The sequence below is a fragment of the Pristis pectinata genome, chromosome 3 (genome assembly GCF_009764475.1).
Source record: "Pristis pectinata isolate sPriPec2 chromosome 3, sPriPec2.1.pri, whole genome shotgun sequence".
Classification (NCBI taxonomy): domain Eukaryota; kingdom Metazoa; phylum Chordata; class Chondrichthyes; order Rhinopristiformes; family Pristidae; genus Pristis; species Pristis pectinata.
Window position 1 is genome coordinate 48,159,893 of NC_067407.1, and position 18,184 is coordinate 48,178,076.

At 39.8% G+C, this 18,184-nt stretch overlaps 1 protein-coding gene across 1 annotated transcript in view; it reads left to right on the top strand.

Moving 5' to 3' along the window:
- Nucleotides 1–18,184, top strand: part of acot11a (acyl-CoA thioesterase 11a) — a 59,389-nt gene that overhangs the window by 26,847 nt on the left and 14,358 nt on the right. Inside the window, 6 exon segments of the mRNA XM_052011455.1 lie at nucleotides 1,315–1,347; nucleotides 1,349–1,451; nucleotides 3,002–3,158; nucleotides 10,352–10,471; nucleotides 13,309–13,453; nucleotides 17,118–17,173. Of these exon segments, the coding sequence (XP_051867415.1) occupies nucleotides 1,315–1,347; nucleotides 1,349–1,451; nucleotides 3,002–3,158; nucleotides 10,352–10,471; nucleotides 13,309–13,453; nucleotides 17,118–17,173 (614 nt within the window).

Here is an 18,184-nt window from a genome sequence, read left to right on the forward strand (position 1 = left end):
TAGATGAATATTTTATTGGCCCCTCATTGAAACCCTTCTGATGAGATCAGGGAAAGGATTAAAGACATATCCCTGCCACTTAGTACACAGTTCAGGACATGACTGTTTTGTCACTTAATATTTTAGCTGTTTGTATATTCAAGGAGCAATCCCTCAACCCTGTAACAAAAGAGCTATATTTTGGGTGTCTGGTGTTTTGTGCTTAGAACCCCTTTGACCAGCCACTGGTATTTGAATATTCAAAGGGGTTCTACCAGTTGGGATATGCCTCCATTGTAAGTATGTAATTCTGCAAAGTTACCTGTCAACACTCAAATGTTAAAGTTAAGTAGGCAATAATAGCCATTAAAACTAGTTAATAATTTATTGCTATCTTTGTGTTTTAAAAAGTATGAAACATTACTGTGCTGTTGAATGTGGGGAGAGGAGGAATAGATTCTACAGGAGACTTGCTTGTGATGAATAAAGACCTTTTATATCTACTGGCTTCCAATCTCCAGTGACTCAGTCACAGTCACCACATACTCTACCCTTGTGTTTGTATGAAGTACAATTTTTGTTTCAGAAACTGAAATCAAAGCCCTCCAGAGTTTTGAATGTTTTATCATTGATTTCACCTCTGCTGGCACCAGCACAGATCCATAAAAAAATGTGCTTGATAATAGCCTTGTGAGATATCTGTCCCCTTTCTACTTCCATGTCTCCATAGTAGTTCTTTTCTCTGTGTGACGAACATCTGCCTTTCCAATGGCAATGTGGTGGAGGCCGGTAATTTGGTTATTTGATGACGAGGGTGATATCTGCTTCTCCCTGCTTGTCCTGAGTCCTGTATCTCCTATCAGCACTGATGTTTTGCTGCTTTCAAGGAAAGCTTTTTTTGATCCACTCTTCCCTCACTGGATGAATTGTTCTATCTGCTATTTTCTTGAGTTTTCTTTCCTACTTATCAGTGTAGTTAGATTTTTTTCATTACATTATCATTCCAAGGGCAACCATCTTTCATGTTGTTATTATGTACTCTTGACTGTGTTGATTAGCCCATTATCCAAGGGGATTGTCATGCCCTAATCTCCACTGTTATTTGTCAGATCTATATTAAACCAACCCAATCATAGAATACTGATCAGTAGGGTGATCCCACTATGGCTTCTGTTATAATCTTTGTCCCACACTTTTCCTACTTATTAGTATTGAATTGGAGGTTTCGTATTTGATCCCAGTAACATATTGAATAATTTGCCAGACTTTCTTCAGGAGAGGAAAGTAAAATCTCCACAACTCTTCATGAATATCCGAATTTCCTCCTCTTATCAGGTCCAGCTGAAGCCAGTGATTCCTAGAACGTCTTGAGGAGCAGATTGAGTACAGTATTGCCGCTGAGCGTCGCCGAATGAGGCTGCACCACTTGGAAACCATCAAAGATCTGGTCTCCTCAAGCACAATTCAAAAAGGTAATGGTTTTACTCATTTCTCCATTCTTCTGCTGATCCTTCCACAAGAAATCAATACACATTTGGAATACCAACCTTTTTGGTTACCAACTGCTCAACATGAGCAACTTTAGAATGTTGATTAAATGTGATCTGAATGCATTCTTAATTATTGTTGTTGAGTTTTGTTTACATCTGTTGCTGTGTCCTCATTCATGCCTTATTTACCTCTAAACTTGACTCTACCAATGCAACCCAGGTCAAACTCCCATCTTCTACCCTCTGTAAACTTAACTGCATCCAAACTCAGTTTCTTAAATCCTAAGATGCATCAAGTTTCATTTAGCCAGAACACCACTTGCTGACTGATATTGACTCCAGGTTTACTTAAAATTCTTGCCTTTATTTTCAACTCTCTCTGTGGCCTTGCCCTTTCTTTCTCTGTAACCTCCTACAGTCCTGCAAGATAACTCCATTTGTGGTCCAATGTGCAGCTCTATTTTTGATTGCCCTATTATTGCAAACTTGCCCAAATCTCTCCACTTCTCTACCTGTCTTTCCTCCTCAAGAAGATGCTTTAAAACCTAAATCTTAATTAATCTGGCTCAGTATCTCCTAATGTACCTCAGTGTCGTAGGATGCTTGGTGCTTTGGAATGTTTTACAATGTGAAAGATGCAATTTGCAAAATAATGCAAGTGATGATGTTGGAATAGTTGTTTATGATGCTGATGATTATTAAATAGATTTGATTAATAGATTGATCGCTTGAGCTCTTACCCCCCCCCCCCACCCCCACCTCGTCTCTCTGATATTTTGGAGGCTCCTGAGTATCTCTTTGATCTCTGCAATGAGATGCCAGGGATGATTTCCTGAGGTGTTTTTACTTCAGGTTTTGATAGTCTGTTCATTCTACGGGGAATTTAATACATAAATATTTATTATACGATATCTCAATACATTTTTTTTCAAAAATTTCAAGCAACTGCCCAAGTCAAATTACTGAGGCTGCAGCCTTTGTTACTACTGTCTTTGGCTACACCTCATCACATTTCATAATGCAGAAAGAATAGTTTGAAAATCATAAATTGCTGGACCAAAGAAGAATTTTAAGAATGCAACAAAGCTATTCTGCAATAAATCTCATAATACATGGGTGAGAGACAGTGAAAGAATATGTTGTAGTGATATTGATGATCACATATTCGGATCCCCTATGAGTTTTACATGATTCTTACCTCTTTCATTTATTGGTGGAGTGAAGATTATGTCAGTATGCACATAATTCAACATCTATATGTATATGTGATGAGTGAATTTGCAACATGCATATTTTTAAAACACGTAGGGTACAAAGCTTTGTCACACTGATATGGTACAGTATGTAAGGAAGATTTAAATACTGTGCTATATCAGTGTGACAAAGCTTTGTACCCCATGTGTTTTAAAAATATGTATGTTGCAAATTCACTTGTTTGTTTCAATGAAGTCTCATGTGGGTCTGTAAGTTGCAACGCAGGATAGAATGAAGCTGAGATGTTGCTCAAATGTGGAACATTTTTCCTAAACCAGAGCCAGATTTTGAAGAATCCCAGCATGTTGTGCCAGCAGAGAAGACCAGAGTAGAGACCGTTGAGCTTGTCTTGCCACCTCATGCAAATCATCAGAGCAACACTTTTGGAGGACAGATCATGGCTTGGATGGAGAGTGCAGCTACAATCTCTGCAAGGTCAGATATTTGTTGGATCTACTTGTTCTCCTTTCTTTAATACACTGCAACCAGAGCTCATAGAAACGATGTCTCACCTATGCTGTCACACCCAAGGCTTGCAAAAACAAATAGGGTGCAGAACTTTGCCCTCTCCCGTCAACTATTTCTCAATCCCACTCTCCAAATGTTGATGATGAAACTGTACAGGCCATCCCCGAGTTCTGTTCTTACTGACGTACATAAGTTGATTTTGTCCATAAGTCAGAAAATACACAAAATCACTCAATATTAAGAACAATTACTAAAAGTGGAGAAAGAGAGGAAACTAATTCTGCTGTTCGTAGGAACGAACGTATGTATGCACATATTGGACTTTTGAATTTAATAATATAATGGAAACTTGTTCATATGTACAGGTGTCCATAAGTCAGGCCTTTGTAACCCAGGTACGGCCTGTAATCAATAACTGCCTTGTCTAAGACAGAATTGTTTAAAATGTTTTCAGCAATTTGATTGTTTCACCTTCTCCTTTCTGTTTGTTGATGGCTGTTGCTGACCTCCTGGCTTTTCATTGATAACAAAATCAGAATCAGTTTTATTACTACTGACTTATATGATGTGAAATCTGTTGTTTTGCAGCAGCAGTACAGTGCAAAGACATAAAGTTACCATAAATTACAAAAGTAAATAATAGTGCAAAAAGAAAGGAATAACGAGGTAGTGTTCATGAGTTCATGGACTGTTCAGAAATCTAATGGCGGAGGGGAAGAAACTGTTCCTGAATTGTTGAGTGAGAGTTTTCAGGCTCCTGTACCTCCTCCCTGATGATAGTAACGAGAGGAGGGCATATCCTGGATGGTGAGTGTCCTTAGTTATGGATGCCGCCGCCTTGAGGCACCACCTCTTGAAGATGCCTTCAATGGTGGGGAGGGTTGTGCCCGTGATGGAGCTGGCTGAGTCTGCAACCTTCTGCAGCCTCTTGCAATCCTGTGCATTGGAGGCTCCATACCAGGCTGTGATGCAACCAGTCAGAATACTCTCCAGCATACATCTCTATCAAATCTCCTAACATACCAAATCTCCTAAAACTCATAACAAAGTATAGCTGCTGGCATGCCTTCTTCCTGATTGCTTCAGTATGTTGGGCCCAGGATAGATCCTCTGAGATGTTGATGCCTAGGAACTTGAAGCTGCGCACTTGTTCCACCGCTGACCCCTCAATGAGGACTGGTGTGTGTTCTCCTGACTTCTCCTTCCTGAAGTCCACAATCAATTCCTTCGTCTTGCTGACCTCGAGTGCGAGGTTGTCATTGTGACACCACTCAACCAGCAAACCTGCCTCCTCATCGCCATCTGAAATTCTGCCAACAGTGGTGTCATTGCCAAATTTATAGATGGCGTTTTGAGCTGTGCTTAGCTACAGAGTCATGAGTGTAGAGAGTAGAGCAGTGGGCTAAGCACACATCCTTGAGGTGCGCTTGTGTTGATTGTCAGCGAGGAGGAGATGTTATTAGGAGGGACCTTAGAGTACAAGTATATGGTTCACTGAAAGTGGAGTCACAGGTAGACAGGGTGGTGAAGAAGGCCTTTGGCATGTGGCCTTCATAAGTCAGGGCATCGAGTATAAAAGTTAAGAGGTCATGGTGCGCTTGTATAGGATGCTATTGAGGCCACATTTGGAGTATTGTATTCAGTCTGGTTGCCCTGCTATAGGAAAGATGTTATTAAACTGGAAAGAGTACAGAAAGGATTTATAAGGGTGTTGCCAGGACTTGATGGACTGAATTATAGGGAAAGGTTGGACATGCTGGGACTTTATTCCTTAGGGCATAGAAGACTGACAGGTGATCTTATAGAAGTGTTTTCTTCTGTCTTTTTCCCCAGAGTTGGGGAATTAAGAACTAGAGGGCATAGGTTTAAGGTGAGAGGGGAAAGATTTAAGAGAAATATTAGGGGCAACTTTTTACACAAAGGATGGTATCTGTGTGGAATGAACTGCAGATGAAGTGGTTGAGGCAGGTACAATAACAACTTTTGAAAGACAGTTGGACAGGTACATGGATCGGAAAGGTTTAGAGGGTTATGGGCCAAATACTTGCAAATGGGACTAGCTTGGATGGGGCATCTTGGTCAACACGGACCAGTTGGGCCAAAGGGTCTGATTCCGTGCTGTATAACTCTATGGTAACTCTTTGCAAATCTCCTACCTATTACTTTAAATTACGCTGTCTGATTATTGTCCTCTCTGTCACAGGGAAATAGGCCCTTCCTGTTTACCTTGTCTTATAATTGAATATACTTCAGTTAAATCGCCCCTCAGCCTCCTCAGTTCCAAAGTAAACAATTCCGGTCCCACCTATTATTCTTTTATATCCAAAGCTTCTTTTCCTTTGCAATGTCCTTATAAGTTTCCTCTGAAGCCTGTCTTAGCTATCACAGGAAATGAAATCTTTAAAAAAAAACTGCAGATGCTGGAAATCTGAATTAAAAACAGAACATCTTGGAAATAATCAGGTCAGGCAGCATCTGTGGAACGAGAAACAGTTAACGTTTCATTCTGGAACCCTTCATCTAAGCTGCACTGCCATCTGCCCAGTTCCACTGGATTATGTGCTTTTTTCAATGACCACATCTACCAAATTGCTTTTCTCCATTTAATTCCTGTAACCCCTGGTTCTCTCCCTAACTTCCCTTCATTTGGTACCCTCCCTCAAATTGTTCCTTTTTTCTGCTTGCCCTGCCTAATGAACAACACTGCAGGCAGTTCACAAGGAAGGAAAGAAGAGGGTCAAACTTTCTTGTGACTCTTGGAGCTTCTGCATTTAACAAGATGTTGGGTTCATATTTTGAAAGTTGAATCCCTTGCAATACTTCAGAAGTATTTTGGGATAATGAATCACTACTTGGCAAGGTATTGGGGAAACTGGAAAAGCTATCATTTCCAAAATATAAAGTATCCTTCAGCACTAAGACCCACCGATCCTTCTCTTCCACCCATCACCTACGCTGACTCCTGCTTGGACATCCATCTTAAAAATAAAAATATCTTGAATTTCAAATCACAAAGCTGTTCCCTTCCTGTTTGTTGTAACTCTTCCAACCCTATGACCCTCTGAGGTGTCTCAGTTCCTCCAGTTCTGATCTCCTGTGCACTTTATCATTGGTAAATTGGTTTATTATTGTCACATGTACTGAGGTACAGTAAAAAAACTTGTCTTGCATACCATCCAAACAGATCATTTCATTACAACAGTGCACTGAGGTAGTACAAGGTAAAACAATAACAGAATGTAGAATAAAGTGTTACACTTGTAGAGAGAGTGCAGGTCAGGTAGACAATGAGGTGTAAGGCCATAACGAGGTAGACTGTGATCTTATTGTACTAGGGAACTGTTCAATGGTCTTATAACAGCAGAATAGAAGCTGTCCTTGAGCCTGGCAATACGTGCTTTCAGGTTTTTGTATTTCCTGCCTAATAGGAGGGGTGAGGAGAGAGAATGACCCGGGAGGGTGGGGTCTTTGATTATGCTGGCTGTTTTTACCGAGGCAGCGAGAAGTGTAGACAATGAGGGGAGAGTGGTTTTCGTGATGTGCTGGGCTGTGTCCACAACTCTCTGCAGTTTCTTGCAGTCATGGACAGAGCTGTTGCCTTATCAAGCTGTGATGCATCTGGATAGGATGCCTTCTATGATGCATCAATAAAATGAGTGAGGTTCAAAGGGGATATGCCAAATTTCTTTAGCCTCTTGAGGGAGTAGAAGTGCTTCCTTGGCCATGGTATCTATGTGATTGGATCAGGACAGGCTATTGGTGATGTTCACTCTGGAACTTGAAGCTCTCAACCCTCTCGACTTCAGCACCGTTGATATAAACAGGAGCATGTGCACCGCCCCACTTCCTGAATTCAATGACCAGCTCTTCTGTTTTGCCAACATTGAGGGAAAGGTTGTTGTCGTGACACCATGTCACTAGGCTCTCTATCTCCTTTCTGTATGACCCACTACAGTGGTGTCATCTGCAAACTTGTAAGTGGAGTTAGAGCAGAATCTTGCCACACTGTCGTGAATGTATAGGGAGTAGAGTAGGGGGCTGAGGATGCAGCACTGTGGGCAGCAGTGTTGAGAATAATCATGGCAGAGGTGTCACTGCCCATCCTTACTGATTGCAGTCTGAGGGTCAGGCCAGCTGCCCGAAGACCCCAAGTTCTGGAATTTCTCCCCCCACCCCCCCCTCCCCCACCCATAATCCTCTCCATCTCTCTTCCCTCCTAAGAATGTCTTAAGATCTGCCCTCATTTGCTTTAATATCTTTTTAAGTAACTCAGTGCCAGGTTTGGTTTGGTCATATCTTGGAACAATTTGCTACATCCAGATTTCCAATATTTGCTGTTTTAATTTTATTAAATGATTCAAATAAAATAAATTAGAGGGATGAATTTCCTTTAGCAGAGAGTTAATAACTAGGGGATATAGATTTAAAGTACTTAATGAAAGGAATTTTAGGACAGATGAGATGAAATTATTTTACCCAGAGCACGGAGGGGTTGAAGCCACTGCCTGAAAGAACGTGGGTACTGCTGGCAATGCAGGCATGTTTTGTCTATCCCTAATTGCCCCTTAACTAGGGAAGTTTGGATACAACCACCCCATTGTGAGTCTGGATTTGCATATTAGCCACGTTTGGTAAAGATGAAGGATCTCCTTTCCTGAAGAATATTAATGAACCCGATGGGATGTTATGACAGCGTGGTTGTTTCATAGTTAATATTACTGATGCTGGGTTTTTAGTTCCAGATCTACTTACTAATTTGAATTTAAATTCCCCAACTGCCATCATAAGATTTGAACTTGTGTCCCTGGATGCTAGTCTCATAACGTTACCACTGTTATTGAACCCTTGGTAGAAGTATAAAACTCTCATTAGATTTTTAAAATCTACATGGGTGAGGACTTGAATTGTCAATAACCTGCAAGGCTTCACCCAAAGAACTGGAAAATAGGTTGAGGCTGGATGGCTTATACAGACACAACAGCCGCCACTTTTCATGAATCGCAGGAATTTATTGCTTTGGTTGCTACTAACACTGTCCACCAGATGGACCCATCTGACAATTAAGAGGAGAGGTGTAGAATTTAAGCTTGAGAGAAGAATTTTAAATTAGATGGAATTTTAAATTCTGATATCAGTAAATTATATTTTCATCTTCCTGCGAGTGACAGTGATCCTTCTACAGTGAGGTTCATTATGATTAATTTTTAATGAATTGTCTCCAACTCAACCCCTGCCCATCTGCCACAAAGCCCTTATCTACTGCTTCCTCAAATTCAGATGGAACTATTACCTGACCTCCCATCCTCTACTCTCCCCAAAACTCTGGTGCATATATTCCTTTTTGCAATGGGCTCCATGTGCCCATGACCCTGGAGATGCTGAAGTGTGTCAACTGCTTTCAGAGCCTTGCACTTCACTCTCTGTGGAATGTCCGCTTGTATTAAATCTCACACCTGAATTTTCTATTCCTTTACATCCTGTCCTTTTTCTTTGGCTGAGCCACATGCTTAAACCCCTATTTTTTTGGAACGTATTCCATAAACCTCCTCTCTACTTCGTTCCCCACCCTTCCTTCAATAACTTCTTAAAACTAACCTCTAATTAAGCCGTAATTTTTCTGCTTGTTTAACACATTGCCTGCAGCTTTGCACTTCTATGAAGCACCTTGGGGCGTATCTCTGCACTGATGGCACTATTGAGCTGCAGTTGTTGCATTATTATTTAATCCCTGTATCCTGAAACAACCAACATTCTGTTTTATGTGGCCTATGGGGGCTCCTTCACTTTACTTCCCTGATATCAACATTTGCTGTTTAAACATTAAATGATTTTTTTTTTCCCTTCTGTAATTTGTCCCTCTAGTCCTGAAGATGCTGAATCTGAGGGGGGAAAAAAGACATTGCTGGAAACAGTGACAACTTTGTAGAGATTAGTGGAATGATGGTTGTTTTGCTGTCTGAAAAATTACTTTGGTGAAATAAAATGTGGCTTCTGATATTTCTGCAGAATTTCAATAAATCTAGTGTATGAGTTTGGGAATTACACTAAATGTGGGGCCATTCAATGACGACAGAATCTGATTCAAATGAAAATTCCAATGTTGATAATGGCTTGAAGCTGAAGCAAATGCAAATGTTGTGCACAGACTGCAGATCAGCTTCTGAGGTTTAGATTACTTTGGTTCTGAAGCGTAGTCACTGAAGGTTGAACAGCTTCCTATTACTTCTGAAGATTAGCTCCATTCCTGTGGGAAGTTTGGAGGTGAGATGCAATATTACAGCAAGAAAATTTGAGGAAATGGTACAGCCTTCTTTGACACCGGTCTTCACTGAGAATGGTTCTGTTGTAGAGTCATTGGTTAATATCATGACTGGCATGTTGGCTATGGAGCAAATTTAACATGGAGGCAATATTTTGTGGGCAGCTCAGTCTGAGAAGTGTGTTCTCCAGTCCCTTTTGATCAGCTAATTCCATTCAGGAATCAAGCTTGTATTCTTCTGGTTCAAATGAGCAAGCAATATGCTTACTCGCACCTTTTGGGATAAGGCAATGAGCCAAGTAGGATAAAAATATTTTGATAACTGAACATTTTTTATTGCAGATGTTCCTTTGTCAAAACTACTTTATCTGGAGTTTTTTTTAATTGATGTTTTAAAAAAAACCTGATTCCTATTAAATGCATTTCATACAACCATTTGTTTTGTGATGACTAATAACTTTTTTTTATTTTGGGCAATTTGAATTTAACTAAGCCATGCCACACTGCATTTGTATCAGTTAACTCTAATATTACACCTTTGCACTTTTTGGGTGTTTTCTCCACAGTCTGAGAGATTTGGAAAAGAAATGTAACCTGAGGGTTCACAACTCACTGAATTGCTTGTAATTGATAAATTTAGGGTATTGGCATTTGAAGTAAGAACAGGGTTGATAGAAATGACAGACTTTAAGCAGAAATTCTGTTCCTTTAATATATTCCTGTTTGAAACTATGTACTCTGTGTTTAATTAAAGCAGCTCATAATGTTTGTGTTGCATCTAATTGGAAGAGATCAATGGATAGCAGAAATGACACATGTATTTTGCTCATCTGAGGATGTGTGTTCATTTGCTAGATTAACCCGTGATAATGTAATTTGATTTTTAAACTCCTGGTTGTAGCCGCTTCTGCAAAGGACATCCGGTGTTGAAGACCATTGACATGTTTCACTTCAGGGGACCCTCGCAAGTTGGAGACCGTATAACATTGAAGGCAATAGTTAACAATGCATTTAAAAAAAGGTGAGGACGGAGCAGATTTTTTTTACATTACTTGAATACTCCATTTTCGACATGCAGCTTTTCCATGACAACTAATAAGTTTTTATCAACAAATCAAATTAAATTTAGAAGGCAATCTGTGTAGTTAGTGGCACTGGAGTATCACATGAACTCTGGTTTGGTCTTCACCTTGGTATTTGGAGCAGAGCTGCTGATCGATATTCCCAAGGGCAGGATTCATGCTGCATGTGGTCTTGGATCACACGTAATGAATTCCACTTGGGTAAGGTACTGGATGGTCCACCTAGTGTTTTTGTCTTTGGAAGAGTAATATGTTCTAAGAATAGGAGAAGGCAGCTCAGGTTTGGAAGCTTGATGTGCCTGCTCACAAGGTTTCAGATGAAGTGAAGAGGGGGGGTTGGCAATATTGGTTCAAGCAATGAACGTAGCTATGAAGTGTGATGTTATGTTAGGATCCTAAAGAAGGCTATATAGGTTGAATTAAAGAGCAAACAAAAAGGGACAATATCATAGGTCTATTATACATTGCAACAAACATTTCTGGATATCTTTTAGGGAATGAAGCTGTGAAGTTCAAAGGATTGTCAGTGGTAGACTATTTTTGTTGAAAAATTCACAATTCAGTTAGATTCAGCATTGTTCTGGAAAACAACAAAAAGATAAAATAGGGGTAAGGTTCTAAATTGGAGTATGGCTGAGAAGTTATTTAAAAGAGTGTACTGGGAACAGCTACTTGAAAGCAAATCAGTCTTGGAGCGATGAGAGGCATCTTAAAATGGAGATGCAATAGATTCAAGGTAAACATGTTACCACAAGTGAACGGGAGAGACTGGCAAATCCTAAAGCAACCCTGAATTACAAAGTGTATGAAAGGGAAAGGAGGAAACCTTCTGTCAGATACTGAGCTGAATATTGCAGAAAACATTGATAAGTTTAGAAAGAATAGGAGTGAAATTAAAAGGGAAATTAGGAAAACAAAGTTAAATGAAAGAAAAGTAAATATCATTAATACCTATGTAGAGAACAAACTGATAACTTGGGAAAGTAGGGTCTATTTGGGAGCAAGAAGATAACTTGTGTGGTCGAGGTGAAAGAGAGAGGTAAAGTTCTTGATGAATATTTTGCAACTGTGAGAAGCAGTAAGGTGGATGCCGTCAGCACACTAATGGAACCTGATGCATTTCAATTAAAATTTCTTTGAAGCATCTAGGGCCATTTTAGTCTGCTAAAGGCGCCAAAAAAATACAAGCTGATTTTATTTTTTGTTATGCTGGAGTAATTCAGGATGCTGTTCTTTTGTATGTCTGAGAAAACATTTCTGGAATCTGAGCTGAGCTTTGGTTAATTATAAACAGTGTGTGTGATAAGAGGGATATTATGCTGCCTGTTTCTAGCTAAGGACTGCTGTATAAGTTGTCATATCTCCAATGTATTAAGGGTAAGAGAGTCCGAGTAAATTATATACACTGGGTGTTATGACTGCTTTTGATGATGAAGCTTGAAGACTAATGACCAAGATAATGGTTTTGTTTTAAAATTTTAAAGTGGTAACATCTGCTTTGAATTCAATCTTTCTACTGTTTTCAAAATAAAAAAAATATCAGGAGAGGGAAGAACCTTTGTTCAATTTCAGAACTGATAAAATGTATTTCAACACCGCCTGTAAGTTTATCCCGTGTTCCCAAAAGAATTACACTTATCAAGGGCTGCACCCATTATGGAGATTAATTGCAGTATTTATCTGCTTCTCTGCTTAACTGTGTGGGGGTGGAGGAGGATAAAATCTATCTGTGGCTTTAATCAGCAAATGCTGTGCTGCATTAAAAATGTAACTGCGCAAACTCTTGGTTTGTAGCAAGCTGTCTGATCACAGCTAGAACAGTGGATGGATCAGTTAGCATTGTGTCAGTATACTTTCCTTTTGTGTCAGAAGATTGTGAATTCAAGTTAGCAATCCAGTGAGTAGAGTGCTGATGTTCCAGCGCAGCACTGACAGGGTATAATGCTGCTACTTGTTCTGAATATTGGATGTAAAATTAAACTAAAACCCTAAATGCTTCCTGTAAAAGATCCTGTATATCTATCAGTTGGGGCAAGGGTGGGTGGGGTTGGAGTTGCCCCAGGCATCTTGGCCTTAATTATTCTTCAGTCAAACCACTAAGACAGATTTTGTGGGCTTCATCACGTTGCCATTTGTAGGAGTTTGCTGTGATGAAATCAGGTGCCACATTTCACATAATAAAACATGTCTGCACATCAAGATTTTCTATTGGCAGCAAAGTGGTTTGGAATATCCTGAGGTTACAAAATGAGCTGCAGAAATGTGAGTCTTTCCATTGATCAGTTACTGAGAGGTTTAAAACCAAAACTTAGGTGACTGCTTGTTGCTCGATACTGTCTGAGCTAGCATTTGTCAAATAAGTTGTGTGTTATGCTAGAGATCATCGAGAACTTTTCTAGCATCAGTTTGTTGAGCAGGGTGGATAAAAGGTGAGGAGGGAGGGAAGATGGAAGGGACCTTAGTGACTTGGGTGGGGTTGAGGGGCGGAGGATAATGTTAATATATGGATATATGCTAAAGTGGGCAGGGGAGTTGAGACAACTGTTCCTTTCATAATAATGTGGAAAATGTATGAATTTAAACTTTAAAGCCATGTTAAACTTCTTAAAATAATTAATGTTTGGAATGGTAGTCTATATTTTGGTGATGGAAAAGCCTAGTACGGATCATGGTTGCTGTTAAGTATAAATCTGTGCTTTTCATTTCTTAAATTGGAATGAACTCAAATACTAATTGCTTCTTATGATGTTTTCTAAATTCCTATGGTAATTTTCAGCTTTGAAGTTGGTGTCTGCGCCGAAGCTTACCATCAAGAAGGCTGGGATAGGAAGACACACATTAACAGTGCATTCATGACCTTTGTGGTGCCTGATAAAGATGGGAATCTCAGCACAATCCCCTGTGTCGAGCCAGAACCAGGGGTAAGCTCTGACACACTTTGCAGTTAATGTGTTTTCACTTAAGAATGCAGGTTGTATCAAGTTTGTCAACTTTTATGTAGGGGTAATGCACCTTATATCTGTGCTTGCAAACAATGCTATTTTACTGGGAGTTGTGGACTGTATCACATCAGACAAAACTAAGTAGAGTTGTGTAGGGTAGATTGGAATAGTTCAATTGCCAGTTAGTACTGTTTTGTTGCAGAGTGCAGAGGTAGTGGTTGTGCTTCTAAACTAATAAACTAGAAGATGCAAGTTCAAATCCCATCATAAGGTTTTGAGAATTTGTAGATCATCTCAGGAAAATCTGTAACTGCAAAAGCTGGTTAAAAACTTTGTGAAACTCTTGGAATGTCTTCTTGGGGGAGGAAACCTCATATCCTCATCTGATTATAACTTGGTAGACTCTTTGCTGCTCTGTGAAGTGGTCACTCAGTCACCACATTAACAGATGGTAAGTAAATACTGCCAACACCCAAATCTAAGAAAACATAATTTTTTTAAATGCTGATATAATATGAGTAGGAGTACAGTTGACTCCTTTGCTAAGGATGAGAAGCTAGCTCGGTTTGCTGTCCTCTGACAGTTTTCTGTGCTTCTATTAGAAAAGCATGTGTAATGAACTTGGCCGTAATGATCTTGTAGGTAAAAAGCTGCAGATGCGTGTGCTGTAGGTTCATACATTGCCCAGGCATACTCTTGGCTCAAGTACCTTTCCTTCAATATAACCTGAGCAGCTGAAGTGAAGGACTGTCACTCTTCAAAGGTCCTGGTGTCAATGCACTGGGGCCATTAGTCTCATCAAACAAGCATTGACCACAGCCAAACGCGGCTCTTTTACAGACATCCTTTAGTCGATTTTGTCCTTGAGTCGGAAAATACATAAAAATCACTTGATGTGGTAACCATACCTCCACAGTGTTGTAATGTATGGCAGCAAAAACACAAGACTGATAAGAAAGAACAATTACAGAAGAGTGGAGAGAGAGCGGAAACTTGTTCTGCTGTTCATTGGAACGAGTGTATGTTCATACATTTGACTTTTGAATTTGATATTATGGGAGCTTGTTCATGTGTGTGGGTTCCTGCAAGTCGGGTGTTCATAATCCAGGGACGGCCTATAACGTGGTTGCTCACAGCAATGTTTTTAATACTTATTGGTAGACCGTATTATCATTGTGGAATCATTTTAGTTAAAGGAAATATTGTCATGATAATACAAGTAGAATACAAAAATTGCTGCTAGGAAAAAAAAACCTAAAAGCAAGCAATTTAGCAGAACTATGTTCACTTCAATGATTAACCATGCAATTGCCTGGATACGAGAGTATCTGTGATCTTCTGGTCAGCATCCCAGCTTCATCTAAAACCCTGCTGACTGTCTTCTAACATGCACCAGATCATGCTTTATCCATTATCTTAGTGAGCTGGTCTAAATTGTCTCCTGCTTTAGCGTGGATTCTCCAATTCATACTTTTGCTTTCAAATCCTTCCAATGTCTTGCTATCCTCTTTCCCTCCACTCCATGAGATCCTTATATACTATACCTCCCAAATCTGGATTCTTGCATATCTCGATTTATAATTGATGGCCGTAGTGCTAGTTGCCTCTATGCTAGAAATAAGGTTTTCTTGCTAAAACCGTCTACCTCTCTCTCCTCTTATAAAATGCACCTTAAAGTTACCCCTGAGATGACATTTACCTATTTTTTTTAAATGTGCCTTGTATCATGGTCCTGTGAAGTCCCTTACAATGTTTTTCCACATTATGGGCACTAAATAATGTGAGGTAAGTACGAGAGGACATGGCTTTAGGGTGAAAGGGGAAAGGTTTAGGGGGAGCACTGGGGGAACTTCTTCACTCAGAGAGTGGTGGGAGTGTGGAATGAGCTGCCATTTGACGTGGTAAAATGCGGGCTCACTCTTAAGTTTTAAGAATAAATTGGATAGATACATGGATGGGAGAGGTCTGGAGGGTTATGGACTGGGTGCAGGTCAATGGGACTAGCGGAATAAAGTTTCGGCACAGACTAGAAGGGCCGAATGGCCTGTTTTCTGTGCTGTAGTGTTCTATGATTCTAAATAAAAACAAATTGTTGATATTGTAGAATTGAATATTTTTGAAGCATTAGGGGCAACTTCCCTGGCTGTCTTGAATGATATACTCGGTCATATAGAACTTGTACAGGTTATCTGGTTGTCATTAGTTAGAAATTTTTGAATTTTCTATTATTGGAAGTAATTTCATGCAAAGTTTATTGCTGGCTCACAAGTAATTGTGTCTTTTAAATATCTATTAACTAAAATCCTGATTTATAGTTGACAATTTAAGATTGAGTGTTGAGATTGGTTGATAAGGATTTAGTTCCCATTGTATAAGACTTATAAAAGGTTACTTAATACATTTTGAATAATAGTATAATTGCCTGAGCTTGTTCTATTAGTAAAGTAATTTTCTCTGATCTTGAGTTTGATGCAGAGAGTTCATAGAAGATTTTTTTCTGCTGGGTGGAAGTTGCCGCTGTTGGTGAGCAGAAGATTAACAGGAATTTTAATTACTGTAGGCTAAATTAGTTGGTGCAAGTAAAAGAATAAAAGGAGCAAATGGCTAGCACAATGGAACTGATAAATTTGTACCTTTTCACTTGGGAGACTAGGTGAATGAAACTCATTGTTTGATTACTGAGCTTGTTTAAAAAAATACACCAGACTGGTCCCAAATGTGGTATCCACTGAGTCAGATGGTACAACCTGGGTAATGAAGCAGGAACTTGTATTTGCTTCAGTGTTCCTGGGCTAAGGAGGAGAAAATGATCATTTCCTGCTCCAACATGTTACCTAGTGACCTGTGTTAGAAAGTGCTTGTTTGTGACCACGATTAGTCTGTGTTGTGGCTCCCATCCCTCATGGTTCATTAACTCCTAAACATTCTTGATATGGCATTGGAATGAAAAATCAACTTCTGTGTGAGCTATTGGAGTGTGGCCACTATTTGAAATGTACCACAGCATGTGTTCTTGCCTTAAAGATAATCTGAACAGCTGAAGACCCATCTGTCAATGATGGTGGTAGGGTTTTTTTTTAAATTTTGTATTGAGCAGATAACAAATATTAATGCTTTGCTGATCCAATCTTATGACACCCTTGTTGTTCCTTAGATGTTGTTGCTGAGCTGACCATTTGGTTGATTTGCACTAACCAGCTGTGACTCATTGGGCTGAATTGCCTGTTTTGTATGCTGAACATTCTATATAACCTGCACAATAATAATAATAATAAACGCTAGTAAAAGTAGAGTGCTGCTTCCTTGCATGATCAGTTAATAATAGCAACTACTGTTGCCTGTACTTAGATTGCTTTCTCAACAAGATATAAAGCATTTCACAGAAGTGCTAGCCTAGGACGGGTAACCAACTTGGCCAAATAGATGGCTTTGAAGGAGCACATTTAAAGGTGAAGAGTTGAAAGGCTCTTTATGTGAGAATTTCAGATCAGGTGGTATATTGCAGCTGAAGGTGCAATTACCTTTGGAGAAGTGTGGGTTGGGAGGATGGATGGGTGGAGATGTACGTAAGGAAAATAGATGTCTAGGAGAGGGTCCTATTAGGAATAGGTTCTCTGTAACACAGACTCTGCTTCATGAACAGGATGGAGAAAGAAGGTACCGTGAAGCAAGTGCGCGGAAGAAAATGCGACTCGACAGGTCAGCAGACTTAAATGCTTGATCTCTTGGATTGGGTGACAGCTTTTGCAGACCAGCAGCGTTGGACATTGCAGTGGTTCTTTACATAGTCTTCATTTTTACACTGTTGCAGGATGTTTTCTTTAAACAATAAACTGCTTTGTGAACACTTGGCAAAGCTACCACTAGATATTAATGTTTTACCTCAAGCATCTGTTGCCACTAGCTGGAGAGCACCACTGTGCACCTTGTGGAAACACACTAAGAACTGTTAATAGTCCCTGTGATGCAAATAAACTTGGCCAGCTACTAACACACTCTCTGACTTCACCCTGTACTTACCACAGCAGCCCCACATCTCTTTCGTAATAAATAAAATCCAGGAAGGTTCTTGCTGATGCAGCTCAATGCATAATGTGGACATTGACTTCGTCAAGTATCTTGGGATGTGTTTCTTTGCAGAGTTACTACACAAATGCAAGTTCTTGTCGGCTGGTCAGTTGAAGACTTCCAGATGTGTAAATGTCTATCCTCTTTGGGTTAATTTGTGCACTCCATTCCACTTATAGCCCACTTTCCATTTACCTGGATTAGTGGACTGCCAGCAGACTTGAAACTCAGTACAACCCAGGACCAAGAAGCTGGCTTGAATCATGCTCTTTCCTCCCCTCTTGACATTTAGCCCTTCACCACTGGTATAACACTTTATATACCATTTATATAATGCACAACAGCAAGCTGTCATGATAATCTAGATATAACCCCCTAAATCCATCATCTTCACCATGTAGAAGAGCAGTGGTAATAGATGCATAGGAATGCCACATGTAGATTCCCCACCAAGTGACATACCATCCTGACTTGGAAATTCCTTCAGTGCCACTGGGTATCCATGTCCAGTGACACTGAATGACCTTCACCAGAAGAACTGTAGCAGCTTAAGAAGCTTGCCACCATCTTCTCAAGGACAATGAAGTATAGGAAGTATCCTTGCCAAATAAAATGTTGATGTCGAGAAGTTGGTCAGGTTTG